Source organism: Oreochromis aureus, linkage group 7 (assembly GCF_013358895.1).
Source record: "Oreochromis aureus strain Israel breed Guangdong linkage group 7, ZZ_aureus, whole genome shotgun sequence".
Taxonomy (NCBI): Eukaryota; Metazoa; Chordata; class Actinopteri; order Cichliformes; family Cichlidae; genus Oreochromis; species Oreochromis aureus.
Window position 1 is genome coordinate 61,903,791 of NC_052948.1, and position 14,217 is coordinate 61,918,007.

The 14,217-nt window shown below is 43.5% G+C and overlaps 1 protein-coding gene, 1 long non-coding RNA gene and 3 other non-coding genes across 7 annotated transcripts in view; 1 reads left to right on the forward strand and 4 right to left on the reverse strand.

Annotated features, from left to right (window-relative positions):
• ldhd (lactate dehydrogenase D) overlaps positions 1–14,217 on the reverse strand; it is a 40,703-nt gene that overhangs the window by 8,359 nt on the left and 18,127 nt on the right. For all 3 annotated transcript variants that reach the window (XR_005613866.1, XM_031726872.2, XM_039615312.1), the window contains exons 3-6: positions 1,639–1,780; positions 1,356–1,497; positions 512–671; positions 230–429 (exon numbers count right to left, since the gene is read on the reverse strand). Coding sequence is in view for 2 of the 3 variants with exons in the window: in XM_031726872.2 (XP_031582732.1) it covers positions 230–429; positions 512–671; positions 1,356–1,497; positions 1,639–1,780 (644 nt within the window). In the remaining variant the exon portion in view is untranslated. The remainder of the gene's footprint in view (positions 1–229; positions 430–511; positions 672–1,355; positions 1,498–1,638; positions 1,781–14,217) is intronic.
• On the reverse strand, positions 2,928–2,998 carry trnag-gcc. Its single transcript has one exon. It is a non-coding gene; the product is annotated as a tRNA-Gly (tRNA).
• On the reverse strand, positions 3,856–3,926 carry trnag-gcc. The gene has a single exon. It is a non-coding gene; the product is annotated as a tRNA-Gly (tRNA).
• On the forward strand, positions 4,731–13,664 carry LOC120441191. The gene is made up of 5 exons (XR_005613867.1): positions 4,731–4,845; positions 9,418–9,480; positions 9,941–10,017; positions 10,221–10,289; positions 10,399–13,664. It is a non-coding gene; the product is annotated as an uncharacterized LOC120441191 (long non-coding RNA).
• trnag-gcc lies at positions 7,885–7,955 on the reverse strand. Its single transcript has one exon. It is a non-coding gene; the product is annotated as a tRNA-Gly (tRNA).

Consider the following 14,217-nt stretch of genomic DNA (forward strand, 5'->3'; position numbering starts at 1 on the left):
TTTCGAGCTTTTTAGATTAGAGTACTGGACCCTCAGCTTTTGATCCACTGACCTTATCCTGTGAAACTTTGGCCATGTTTGAAATGTTTGTTTTTGAGTGCATTTTGCTAACATCATTAGGCAAATACGTATTTAATAGTTCAAAATAATCCAGAATTATTCCTTAACATTGAGCCCTCTGCAGCACAGTGTGCCGTTATTTTGCATTATTTCCAGGTTTCCTGCTCACCGATGCGAGCGATGGGCACTCCGGCTTGTAGTGTCTGCACTGTGCTGTCTACAGCAGCCTGGACGGAAGGAAATGAGCAGACCGCTGACACCATGGCCTCTGGGATACCATAGAGGCGTAATGTGGTCTTAGTGATGATCCCCAGGGTCCCCTCTGAGCCTACAAACAGGTTTGTCAAGTTATAGCCAGCTGACGTCTTCCTGAGGAGAGAAACCAAAGACAGAAGTAAAGATAAGAGGCTTTCAGGATCATAATGATACATCACATTTGGCTGATGAGTACCTGGGACGGCGGCCCTTCCCGGCAGTGTGTACGATGCTCCCATCAGCCAACACTACCTCCAGGTTCATAACATTTTCCCTCATAGTCCCATAACGCACTGCATTAGTACCAGATGCACTGGTGGCAGCCATACCACACAGAGATGCATCAGCTCCAGGATCTGAGACAAACAAAGCACATAACCAGGGTTTGGTCGGTTATTAAAAAAAGGATACATCTGTAATCTGACAGTAACTTTGTTTAACCCAGATATTTACAACTTGGGACAACTGCGGTGACCACTTGTGAATAAGAGGGCAGCTGTCATGAACTTTAATATTTTAACATGCTAACTGAGGCCTGTAGCACATGCTCACAGTTGCTGATGATCAGTTAATGAAGTGCATTTGATTAGCAGTACCTGGCTGCTACCTACCCTCTTGTACTTAGTTGTTTACAGAGAAGCAAAGATTCCTGTGCATGTGAAAAAAACCCTAAAAATATCCTGCATTGAAGTATTATTTAGGTATTTTCATCATTCCTTTTAACACTACCATCATAGTTGGGGGTTTTATCATGACATTATATTATTATATTATATAATATCAATATATTTTATAACCAATCAGCATCAACATCATACAACATCACTAATTCTGTGCAGTAGTTTTTCTTTCATCTTTTGGTACAACTTGTACTGACAGGTCACACCAAGGCCAAGATAACTAGCAGCTGTTCTCTTGGTTATTGCTGCTATGACGATCACAAAAACCCCAACCCCGACCGCCGGCCCTAAACTGAACACTCATGTCAAAAGTGTTGACTTAATGCATCTGTGTGAATCCCTGTGAACATCCTGACTGACCAACAGGAAACCAGAGGCCTGTGTCTCGCAGGTATGCATTAAGAGCCTTCCGAGTCACACCAGGCTCCACCGTCACATCAAAGTCCTCTGGGTGGAGATCCAGAACCTGTTCCATGTTCCTTAAGCTGAAGCACACCCCCCCCTGAAGGATGATGACACAAACAAACACAGGAAATAAGACTTACGACAGTTATCACCAAGATGATATCCTGCTGATTATTGTTGTTACTAAAGATGTTAACTGTTCTAAGTGGGAGAAAGTATCACCACACAAATATCTCACCTTCACAGCTCCAACCCCTCCCTCCAAGCCAGTCCCAGTGCCAAAAGGGATGATGGGAAGGCGGTGCTTGTGGCAGACCTTTGCCAAGGCACTGACCTCCTCCACACAACGTGGAAACACCACCACATCTGGAGGACGGCATCTGCACAGAAATAATGCAATGCTGTCACATTCAATTTTTTCTACTTCTCAAAAGAACGACACCCGTTCTTCCCATTGCTCCCAGTAGCTAAGCCAGAAACCACAGCTCACCACACACGTGTTTGCTCTCTCAGGTTGTATCTCCCTGTAAGAGTGCGTTAGATGTTCAGGCTACCACATCAGGTGTTCCCACTGTGTTTCATTGTTGTGCCCCAATAAAGGTGTATGAATCTACATGTTCTCATGCTATAATCAGTAAAGAATGCATCTTCTCAAATCACAGCTTCAGGTCATCGGGTGCAGTTCCGGGTCACAGCGCTTCACTTCTGTGGATTTGTAAACATGGCTGTGAACAACGCTGTAGCAGTGATACTGAGGGAGGAAATCAAAACTGTTGTAAAAAAAAAGTACGAGTGGTCCCCGCTTTAGAGACAGTTATTTTTTCTTTGTTCCGAAGACAACGGGAGAGCTTCGTCCTATTCTCGTCCTGTGAGTTTTGAATAAATACCTGCGGATGTACACGTTCAGCATGCTAACACTCAGACAGCTTTCTAATGCAGTTTTCCAGGTGGTTGATTTACAACTATTAATCTGACAAATGCTTACTTCCATGTGGCAACCACCCCACAGGCAGTTTCTGAGGTTTGCATTTGCCTAAGAATACCTGGTGCTGCCATTTGGGACGTCTCTCACTCCTCGCACCTTCGCAAATGTGCTGAGGCAGCATTTAGCTGCAGTGGTCGCTTTGCTCACTGCCATGCCGTCATCACACAGATGCAGCCATTTATACCTGCCACTAAGGCGCTGCAGTATTCTAGCAAACCATAGGGGTCGCAACTCAGACAATATCGTGTCATGTGTGCTGATAAGGAGGGGAAGGAGACAAAACCAGAAGCCGGGACTTTGTCAAGGTTTTTGCAAAGTTCTTTCCACAAGCTGAAGTTCTTAAACAGTTGCAAAAGGTGCATGACCAACTGACACGCCACAAAGATTGTGCCTCGCGACACAGGATGTGTGGTCAAAATTGTCATCAGACACAACCGACGTGTTGGCCTTAGCTCAGAGAGAGGGGCCTCGACATCTTAGCCTCTCCAGATGACTGGGTACTACATGCTTTATATAACACAAAGCAGGAGAAAATCTAGTCTTGCATTGGCCGGGAATCGAACCCGGGCCTCACGCGTGGCAGGCGAGAATTCTACCATTGAACCACCAATGCGTGCTGCAGCAGCTTTTGCACAGAAGACAGTGGGTGAGCTGACTGACACTTGTGTATTTCACATTATTCAAGCATTCTCTGTATTTTATGATTATGAAACCAAGGGTGACGCTGACTGTGAAACTAAAACTGGAGAACAGCTGACATGTTAGTCATGTTAGGGGCTAGACAAAGACCTGTTCAGATAACCCTTAAAATAAAAAAATCAAGGGGCCCATGCTCTGTTCAGGATCCTGACCTGAAGGCGGTCCTGTCACACACAGGAGGTGCAGGCAGGAGTTTGGTGCTTTGTGAATTGGATGGCGGCCTAAGACAAAAGTCCTGTCACTTTTCTGGTGGGGAAGCAGCCTGAGCTGGTGCATGTGGTTGGGAGACACTGACTAAATATAGTTGAGTTCACCCTAATGCACAGCTCAGGGGCTGGACTCAATTTCTCTCCAGAGTTACCCTAGGTAAGAGACGATGGGCAGTGGTGGGTATAATTGTATCTACCCAGCTGACTACGTGTACTTTAGGGTTTTCCCAATGGGTCCTGTTATACCCCATGGTTACAATAAAGCCATTTTTGCCATCTTACATGGAAAAACTTCCACATCGAGTATATTTGTTCTATCGCTCACCGTTAATTGCTTACTGTAGGAACTTCTGCAGGGAAAATAGACAGTGGCCCCTCTGGCCAGTTGCACATTTAAGTATATAGATTAAAGTCTTCTTTCTTGAAACACTTCATTTTAACACTAGGGGAACAAGATCTGTCAATGTTTGTTTTCTGGCTAACAGAGAAGCAGTTTTAGAGTTGTGCATTGTATAACAGATTTACACATATATAGCAGAAATACATATAGAAAAATAAGACATGCATTGGCCAGGAATCGAACCCAGTCCTCCCACATGGCAGGCGAGAATTCTACCACTGAACCACCAATGCTTGATGCTGCAACTTTTGCACAGAAAAAAGAGAACAGCCCTACCGGCCAGTAGCACATTTAGCATTGTTGTCAGCTCTGTGTGTGAAGGGTAAGGGTGGATCTCACTGTGAAACTGAAATCGGCTGACGACAACGCTTTTCAAGGTGTACATTAACTGAGGTAAATGATTCGCTGATTGGACACAGGTGAACTGAAAAACTTAAGGGAAGCTCGACAGAAAGCACAATAACCAAAGTCCACTACACAAAATCAATTAACTAAACAGATTCAGCGTTTGTCGTCACAATACAATTTCCAAGTTACTTAATATCACATCCCCCAGCTTGGGCTCTGGAACTAGTTTCCTGGAGAGCAGCTGGACTTTATTTCTCTCCACAGTTATCAAGAGGCGACAGACAGCGGTGTGTATAATTGTTTCCACCTGGTTCACTGCCTGTACATTAGGGTTTTCCCAATGGGTCACGTTATTTGTGCGACAACCCACAGCTCAGTGCACCCAGCCTACTTGGAGTTTCTCGGTGTAAGTTAAAACCAACGATTACTTGGATCCTACTTCAATGGGGTACAGCTGCAGTAACTTTTGCACAGAAGACAGACAGTGGCCCCTCTGGCCAGTTATTCACATAAGAATATAGTGTTATGGCCCTTGCAGGGGCTCCTGTCAAACTGACAGGAGCCCCCAAACAATGACTTGTTCTGTCCTGCCATCTCTCCTGCCTTAGGTGCCACCTAAGCTGACTCTAATTAGCAATTAAGTGTACTTAAGGTCAGAGAAAGGCGAGCTCTAGTGCCAAGTTAAGTGGCTTTATTGTCATTTCAACCATGAGCAGTTGTGCAGTGCACAGTGAAATGAGACGGCGGTCCTCCAAGACCATGGTGCTACATATAACAGGCTATCAACACAGGACTATGTAAAGTGTAAGTGTGCAAAAAAGTGACTTGACGTGTGTGTCTGAGTGACACTGCGCAGACAAGTGCTTGAAGTAGTGACGTGTGTGTGTGTGTGTGTGTGTATTAGTCCAGTCACTGATCTGTTTAGGACTCTGACAGCTTGGGGCAAGAAACTGTTTTACTGTCTGGCAGCGAGGGCCCGAATGCTCCGGTACGGCTTGCCAGAAGGCAGCAGGTCGAAGATTGTATGTTAGGGGTGCGTGGGGTCCTCCACAATGCTGGTGGTTTTGCATATACAGCGGGTGCCACAGAGCCTCGTTGGTTTTTGTAGCTAGAGAGCTTTGCGTATGGTGACTGGTTTCCCCTGCTCTGTGGAGAGGACTGTTTTGGTGACTAACCCTTTTTTTGACTACCCGTTTAGTTTATTGACCAACATCTGGGTTTTGTTGTTTTCCTTCTCTAAAAGGTGATAGCGGCTTGCCTCTCTGTCAGTTTAATTTAACCATTTTGCCTCCCTGTCTCCTTTTTTCAATTTGGACATATTTTGTTACTTCCCCCTCATCCCCTGGACCTTTTAGGGCAGGGGTGTCCAAACTTATTTCACTGAGGGCCACATATATAAAAATATAGGAGGGGCTGGGCCACTTACTAGAAATTAGGTATATAACCTTAACTGTAGTGTATTAAAGTTAGAAAAATCACTTAAAAGTGGTCAAATGTGTTATATTGTTGAATATAATTAAAGACAAAACTGCCTTCATCACAGCTTTCCATAAATGGATCTTTGTTGATTTATTCAGAGAAAGCTTTGGTAGCTCATTCTCAGAACAGCAGCCTCAGATTTCTTCTTGGACAGAAGATTTACAGCACAGAGAAAAAACAATAAAGGGGAAAATGGGACGGGTACATTTCAAGCTTGTTATTTAAGTTCTTAGGCTTAGCAACACACCTATTAACGTTCGTTTGAAACGGTTATCAACATTAACAGACTGAACTGGACTGAATAACAGGAGTGCATATAATTTTAGTAAATTATTCTGGTGAGTATCAGCTGCGCTGGGTATGTAAATCGGGCCATCCAGCTGCGGTGCTGATCGCCACTCGTGCCAAAAATCCGGACAAATGTCACTTGATCAAGGAGCAAATCTGCATCAGATGAGATCAGCTGACTACGTGTGCGTGCGCTGTGCACAGCGGTGTGTACTCTGTGTGTTAACAAGAAAAACGCATATAAGAAAGTGGTGCGCAAAAGCAGGGTAGTGAGAATTGATGCGCATTATTGATATTTGAAGCATGTGTACCTGCACATTAACACACGGGTACTGTGGAATATAGGCTATGTTCACACTGCAGGTCTTAATGCTCAATTCCGATTTTTTGATCAAATCCGATTTTTTTGTCTGCTTGTTCACACTACACATAAAATGCGACATCAAACGCTCTCCAGTGTGAACGCTCAAAGCGGCCCGCATGCGCAAAAGAAGATGTCACACACAACTCGCTCTGTTTAGACTCAGAGCAAACAATATTGTTTGACTGATTGCCCTTAATATAAAGACTTCGGACTTTATGTTTCCAGATTTTTGCTTTAAGTTATTTTGTTATTTACATAATAATGTAGATGACCTAATAATGATCCTTTTTGCTGTTTTAGAGGAGCGGTGCTTCAAAGGATAGTTGCAGATTTCTGTCAGAATCTGCAGAAAATACAGTAAAAATAAAATGTTCACATTTCTCCAACGTTGTCTTCCCAACAGTTTCACCGGATGGTAGGAAATCGTTCGCGATGTCCTATCGGGCGCTTCTCCGGCGCTGATAATTGGCGTCTGTCCTGTGTCAGTGACGTAAAAGACTGATTTAATGCGACTTGACCGTTCACACAGCAGTCGCTTTCTAAAACATCGGATACGTATCGGATTCAGTACCACATACGAAAGTGACCCTGATCGGATTTGAAAATATCGGATTTGTGCCGTTCACACTGTCATACCAAGATCGGATACGGGTTGCATAGGGGCGAAAAAATCGGATTTGATGCGCTTTCGCCTGCAGTGTGAACGTAGCCATATTTTTACTCACCTAAAGCCCTCGTGCTCTCGTCCACTCCCTGCAAAAAAATTAGCAGCTGTGCGGTGTCTGTGGCATCGGTGCTCGGATCGCATGCGATGGAGTAAAAATCAAAAGCACAGTTTTATCAGACAGTTGCAGTTTAATGTTGGCTGACGAGTCTTCAGTGCGTCGCACAACTGTATTTCTGGACATGCTGACGTTGTTGAAGTCCTGCACTGTTTCCGGGCACATTATTTCGGTGACTTTAACGAGGCCGTGTTTTATGAGGTCTCCATCTGAAAAAGGCTCGCCATGTCTTGCGATGAGTTGGGCGACCTCATAGCTGCTATTGGAGCCTTTTCCTGGACAATTTGAGCACGAAAAAAATACTGTTGCTGACCCCGCAGGAGAGCTACCCTTTGCTTTAATTTCTACTCTCGCTCAGCACCAGTGTAGGATGCATAGGCCTGATGTTTGGTTTCATAATGGCGTCGTACATTACACTCTTTCATAACTGCCACAGTTTCAGTGCAGATCAAACAGACACACGTCCCCTTCAATTCTTTGAAGAAATATTCACTCTCCCACCGTGTCTGAAATTTTCTGCATTCACTTTCTACCTTTGGCTTCTTTGGTTCTGCCATGTTTGGTAACTTGGGGTAAATTTCTTCTGTGATTGTCCTTTTTGGTGGAGCAACTGCCTTTATCAACAGTAGCTCCCCCTGGTGTTAAAACTAAGAAGTGCAATACACTCAAGCAAAAGTTGAAGTGCGGGCCATATTCTATTCTATTTATAAAATTACTTGAGGGCCAATTAAAAATGGACCGCGGGCCAACCGGACTTTGGACACCCCTGTTTTAGGGGAATGTAACAATAGGTTAACACTTAATTTTAACACCTAGGCAGCACAACATCTGTCAATGTTTGATTTCTGGCTAAGAGAGAAGCAGTTTTAAAGGTGTCCATTTTATAGATTCAGATTTAAAAATATAGATGGAGGGAAGAAAAGTAAACCATGCATTGGCCGGGAATCGAACCCGGGCCTCCCGCGTGGCAGGCGAGAATTCTACCACTGAACCACCAATGCGTGCTGCAGCAACTTTTGCACAGAAAACAGATGACGGCCCACAGTCCAGTAGAACATTGTTGTTTAGGGCAGCGGTCCCCAACCCCCCGGGCCTCGGACCGGTACCGGTCCGTGAGTCGTTTGGTACCGAGCCGCGAGAGTTGAGGCTCAGGTGTGAAATGTATGGTTTTCAGGGTTTTTATCGGTTTTCAACGTTATTTTGTTATCGTTTTTATCGTTAACTCGGTTTTCCTGGGTCTTTTCACGTGTGTTATGAATAAATCTTCTTTTTTCCGGTACCGGCACTAGTTTTATTTTGTTGTATTCATCCGCGACACCTCATTGCCGGTCCGTGAAAATATTGTCGGGCATAAACCGGTCCGTGGCGCAAAAAAGGTTGGGGACCGCTGGTTTAGGGGTTCAGTGTTGGGAACTGTATGTGAAGAGCAAGGGTGGATCTGAATGTGAAACTGAAATTGGCTAACAACACAGTCAGTCACATGACAATGAACAACTTTCAAAAAGTGCTCACTACTGTACCAGTGCTTGGTGAATCTTAAATGCCAAACGTCATACTCCATTTCTTCCTTGGATCCTACTTCAGTTGGGCACAGAACAAAACTGTGAGATGTCCCTAGGATTTATACTGGTATGCTCAACTACTCAGAGAATCTGGAAGCTCTAAGCTTTTCAAGGTGTACATTAACTGTGGTAAATGATTAGCTGACTGGACACAGGTGAACTGAAAAACTGAAGAGAAGCTAGACAGAAAGTACAATAACCAAAAGTCTACTAAATAAAACAAATTAACTAAACAGATCTAATGTTTGTTGTCACAATAAAATTTCCAAGTTACTGAATGTCACATCCCTCATGGTAAAGTTTGGTATCATTAAACTTCAGTAACTGATTATGGTCATAAGAAATCATTTTGTTAGAGCATTATCTTTACAGCACTGCAATAATCTTTTACAACATGACATTCAACACGTTTAGTCTTTTGTATTTTAGACTGTCAGTGAGAGAGAACAATGAATTTGCAGACGTTGCTTTAGTCTACGGTTTTTAATTTACACCAAATGTACTTTGATATGGGCTGTATCAATAAGGATATGGAAGGATTTCTCAGAAAGATAAAGAAACATAAAAAATTAAGTGAGTCTTTTGAAAAGAACCAGGAAACTGTTATGATGCACGACCATTAAGATGAGTCCCAGCCTACTAGGAGTTACTGGGTTGAATTTAAAAAGTACTGCTTGCTTATTGCGTGCTAGGAACTTTTGCAGTGGCTGGGAATCAAACCCAGGCCTCCCGCGTGGGCGGTTGGGATTGTTTAGCTCAAAAGGCCTAAACAGTTTCCTTTTCGTTCACTATGGTAGTACTAAGCTTCAGGTGTCATATTTTTGACCACCGTGACCCCTTTTGTGCTGTTGTGAGTTTGAGATGCGGCACTTTTTGAAAAATTTCCACTTTAAAATTTCAGGAAACAGGACAACTTATGCACCACTTGCAACAGATGTCAGTGACCCTTGTTCATTCATCAAAGGTAAGAAACGTTGTTTGAAATAAGAGTAAACCAACAGATTAATTTTTCAGGTGTATCTTAAAGGTAACAAAAGTGTCTCCTGTGATTTCATTTACTTGATTTGTTTAAGGAAGCTTCTATCGCTTGGTTAAAGATGGTTAGATTTAATCAGCTGTAGTAAAATGGCATAGTAAATTATGAATGAACCTGTCTTAATGCATGCTCAATCTTCCAGGTAAGTAAATCCCAAAAAGTGGATTCTGTTCATCTGGACGCAGCGGTTTCAGTGGGAGAAATGTTTCATCACTCACCCAAGTGACTTCTTCGGTCTCAGCTATATAAAGGAAAATCTTTCCGGTGGCTTGTGGAGAATGATGTTGGGTACACCATATACCTGATCGAAAGCCTCCTGAATGAAGAGGCAGCAAATGTTCTGTTTATTGTCTAGATGAAAAAATTATTTTCTATTACTATACTGTAGGTGCAGCCTCAGGTGTGATGATGAAGTACCTGTGCACCTCCCACAGGAGCTGGCATTTCTACTAAAGGAGACCACAGGTGAGACAAACAGAAAGGCCTGAGTCAAATCCTGGTCACTCTCCATTTTCATTTACAGTTGATGTTCAATTAAACATTTGCTTAATGCATAGATCATTAATGATAGCATAATATTCAAGATCACTTTTACATTTTGTCATCTTTTCATCACGCTCAGAATTTGCACAAATGAATTACAGAAAGGCTGCATTCATTTTTTTCAGGACCCAGTACAGATGCTGCTTGCACATCTGTCTGCAAAATGTTCACTTTTGAAAACAGCAGTGAAGACGGTGAGTGTGTGCAGCACATGAAAAGTTCCTAGATTTTTAGCACTAGTGATGCTGCTGTAACGCTTTTTTTTTTTTTTTTTTTTTTTTTTCCCCCCTCTTCTCCCCCCAGCTCCACCCGTTCTTTATATGGAAACCATTGTCAGGTTAAGAAACAATTACATTTGCCTTGTCTCCATGGTTGCTTTCGTCTACAAGTGGTCTCTGCTGGTGTGGGCAGGCCATTAGTAATCGTTGGCACCACTGGTCAGCATTACATCCTATCCTCATGACTGACATGAACTGGTGTGCTGACAATCCACGCTGGCTGGAGAAACTGCCCAAAAGGTTTACCGAACTTCTCCCTGCTTTTCTGACCTACAAAAAGGCCATCTGCAAGTCTTTACGGATGAGCTGAGGTGGACTGACAAATCTCCAGCAGACATGGCAAAGCAAATAAACGAACTCATGCATCTCAAGTATGAGCTCACCTGGCATACCTCCATGTCACAGACTGTGTCTGGGATTCTGAGGCAGGAGCACAAGGACAGAGGAACATTGGGCAGTTACTGAAACCCCCCACAGGAGTTCAGGTCTTATGAAACTTGTCATGTCCAGTTATTACATTATGAATGAAAACTGGCGTATTGTTTCATGGATCAAGGTTCAATGTGAGATGGAAAGGTCATTGGAACCGATGTACCAGGGAATGGCCAAGAGGTACTGTGATGCAGGAGTGGAAAAAGCCGGCTACCAGAAGTGAGAAAGTGTCTGGACTGTCTCCAGCTGTTCGCTGCATGTATTAAAGAGAACTTCAGACATTGTCCTGACTTGATTGTTCTGCCTGGTGGACATGTCTGACACAGGCTGTACAGTCACACAGATAAAAGACAAGCAGTCATGTCTCTAATAATATAAATCAAACGGAGGATTATGAAGATAAAAGCTGTGAGACCCCTCTAGAGAAAGTATGGATTTTTATCATTACATGAAGTGATTTATAAATAATATAAGATTTAAGGGCAGCACTCACAACTTTAAAAAAAAAAAAAAAAAAAATCAGATTAACTGTATGCTTACCATCAGATAGAGTTCACCTACATGTTTATATAAGAGGCTATAAAGAAGAGTGTTGATATTTTTGCATAAAATAATTTATGTTTATAATCTGTTTGAATATTTATTTAAACAAAAGAAATATTCATAACTAGAACAAAACTGTCTTATGTACAGTATCAAATGTTTCTTCCTTATTTGCTTTTTTCTTCCATCCATCGGTCTCTCCTCCTCATAGAAAGCAGACTCCTGAAACTCCTTCCAGGTCATTTCCTTGTGCATGCCTTTGTCTCTGTATAGAGAGTACACTTTCAAAGGGCAGCAGATATATTTTCCTGCCACTCCAGGGAAGCCCGTATGAAGGTATGGGCTATTTGGTCCCTGTTTCACATCCCTGTGGCTGAATCTGCAGAGGTGGCCTGATTATTGGGATTCTGGTCTTTTCCTCCACCCTCTTCTTGGTAGCATCAGATTCCCTCAGCAGCATAACTTTGATGTACCTTATTTGAACAATAGAAATATGGCACAGGTCCTCGCTGGTAAAAATAGTAGATGGAAGATCCATCTGTCTCATATTGGGACTTGGGCTGTCCACAGGCAAGACAACTCTTTGTCTACCTCTTTTTTTCTTTTCTTTTTTTTCCCCCCCTTCAGGCTGCTGCTGCTGCTTCTAAGATGCATTCCACAGTCTTCTCTATTGAGTCTTTGTGTCAGAGGTGTAGGCAGGGCAGGAGGAGGTGGGTTAAAGTAAGCTGGCTCTATGGTGACCACAGGAAAACTAGGTGTCTCACTCTCTTCTGTGAGTCTGCAGAAGTTTTTCTGGGCTTGTGTTCAAAGAAGAACTGGTGTTGAGAGGCTTAGCCATGTGCTTCACATAACGGGATATCTGTAGCTTGGATGTGCGGTGCAGCAAGCTGTTGGGATCTGTAGCAGAACGATGGACCATGTTTGCATAAGCTTGAGGATGTCTTTCTTCCCATGGTGCTTTTGCAGCAAGTCATCTATTACCCCTTTCATGGGTCGTGTCCAGCGTGTGTGGTCCAGCACAAAAACCTGTCGACCTGCCTTTATAGGTCCAGTGCAAGCACTCACAAAGGTAGCTCTCATAGCTCTCGACAAAGGTAGAGCTTTCTGGGAAACAATAGTAATAGTTCAGTGGTTGCTCATGTCATGTAATAAATTAATACTAATAATAAATTAATAATTATGCAGAACTGTTTGACAATATTATTATTTTAACCTACCCACGACTGTTGTAGGTTGCTGGATGTCTTCTGATGGTATCTCCTGCTTTAAAAGTGCACTAGCAGAGAATGGGTGGGTCACAGGTGGTGCTGGTGCGTGTGATGCCACGGCTACCTGGAGGAGTGTCCCACTGCTGGAACTTGAAGTTGGGCAGAGAAAGGTTTTGGAAGAGAGGATGGGGGGCTGAAGGGTACCCGGTTCATCTTCTGGGTTTGTTTGTCCCTGTTCAAAGAGATTGGAGGGCAGCCTGGCTCTCTGTATTCAAGTCCAAATCTCTCTCCAGTGTCTCTGTCAGACAGGTTAAGTGCAGGGTACTTCACCTGACCGGTCACTCTACTGGAGGATGCATTCAACTCTGCCACTAGAGCTGGATCAAAAACAGAAGGCAGAATGACACCTAGCTGCTTACGGTCCACTAGTCTTTGGTAGTTCCGTTGTGCCACCCCTGTCATGTTCTGGGCCTTGAATAATTCAGTGGATACATGAGTCCCAGTGATCCACTGGGCCTGGCGAAAACGGTAACCCTCCGGCTGTGAAGTGCATCGGAAGGGAATCCAGATGGGGTCCTTAGCGCCTTCACCAGGGACATGGTTCAGCTAAAGAGTCCCACCATACCTAAACATTACACCCTCTGAAAGTTCAGGGTCACTGAGGCAACCACAAGGAACATGCACTCTCTGTATGCGCCACACCTTCAGCATGGATGGCTTAAAGAGTGGGACGTTGTTGGAGTCTGTGGCCAGGTGAAAATTGTTGAGCATTCTTTCCCACTCAGCAGCTGTAAGCAGCTCTGTGGGTTGTGGTATTTTGATCCTGCAGTGCTCTTGTATATGTTGCTTAGTGCGATTAGCAGGATGGATACAACAGAACTTATAAGCATCTTGGAGCCTCTTCAGGTTCGCCTGATCAACCACTGAGAAGGCAGCAGAGAGAAGCTGGCAGAAAGTGCTGATCAACGGATCGTGCTCAGAGGTGAATTCCCACAAAAATCGCCTCAGGCAGTGGAACAGGTCAAGTTTCACAATAATGTTGCGATTGTATTTGGTTTGAGGCCCTAGCAACAATAGCAGGAGTAGTTTTCCAGGCATCCCACGATAGTTTCACCAGGGATGCAGTCTGGGATCCTAAATGGAGCACAGCAAAAAGTTCACCTACATGTTTATATTACTGTGTATGCTTACTTGATGGTAAGCATAAAAAAAGCTGAGTGCTACTAGGGCTGTTCGATAGAACGATATATATCGGATGACGATATAAAAACGTCTATCGTTTCATTTTACGCTATCATTTGTTTCGTGGTGTCGCAAAATAAACTGTTTACGGCAATATTTTTTCACCGTTTTGATGGTCACTGTAGTGGCTATATTAATTTCTTAAAAGTTCTCTCTTTCTCTTATATTTAATATAACCACACTTAGAGCTGGGCGATAGAACGATAACGATATGTATTGCGAAATAACTTTTTCTCGATAGAAAAATTAAACTATTGCGATAGGCCTCATCTCTCTTGCTCTCTTAAGATAAGAAAAGAACAGCCAATCCAAATTAAGTAGCGCAGAGCCGAACCAATCACAGCCGCAGCGTCACGTCACGTGACTTGTTACGTACAGCACAAGTGCCAAGCCGCGCATGTGTGGTTTGGGAAGCAGCC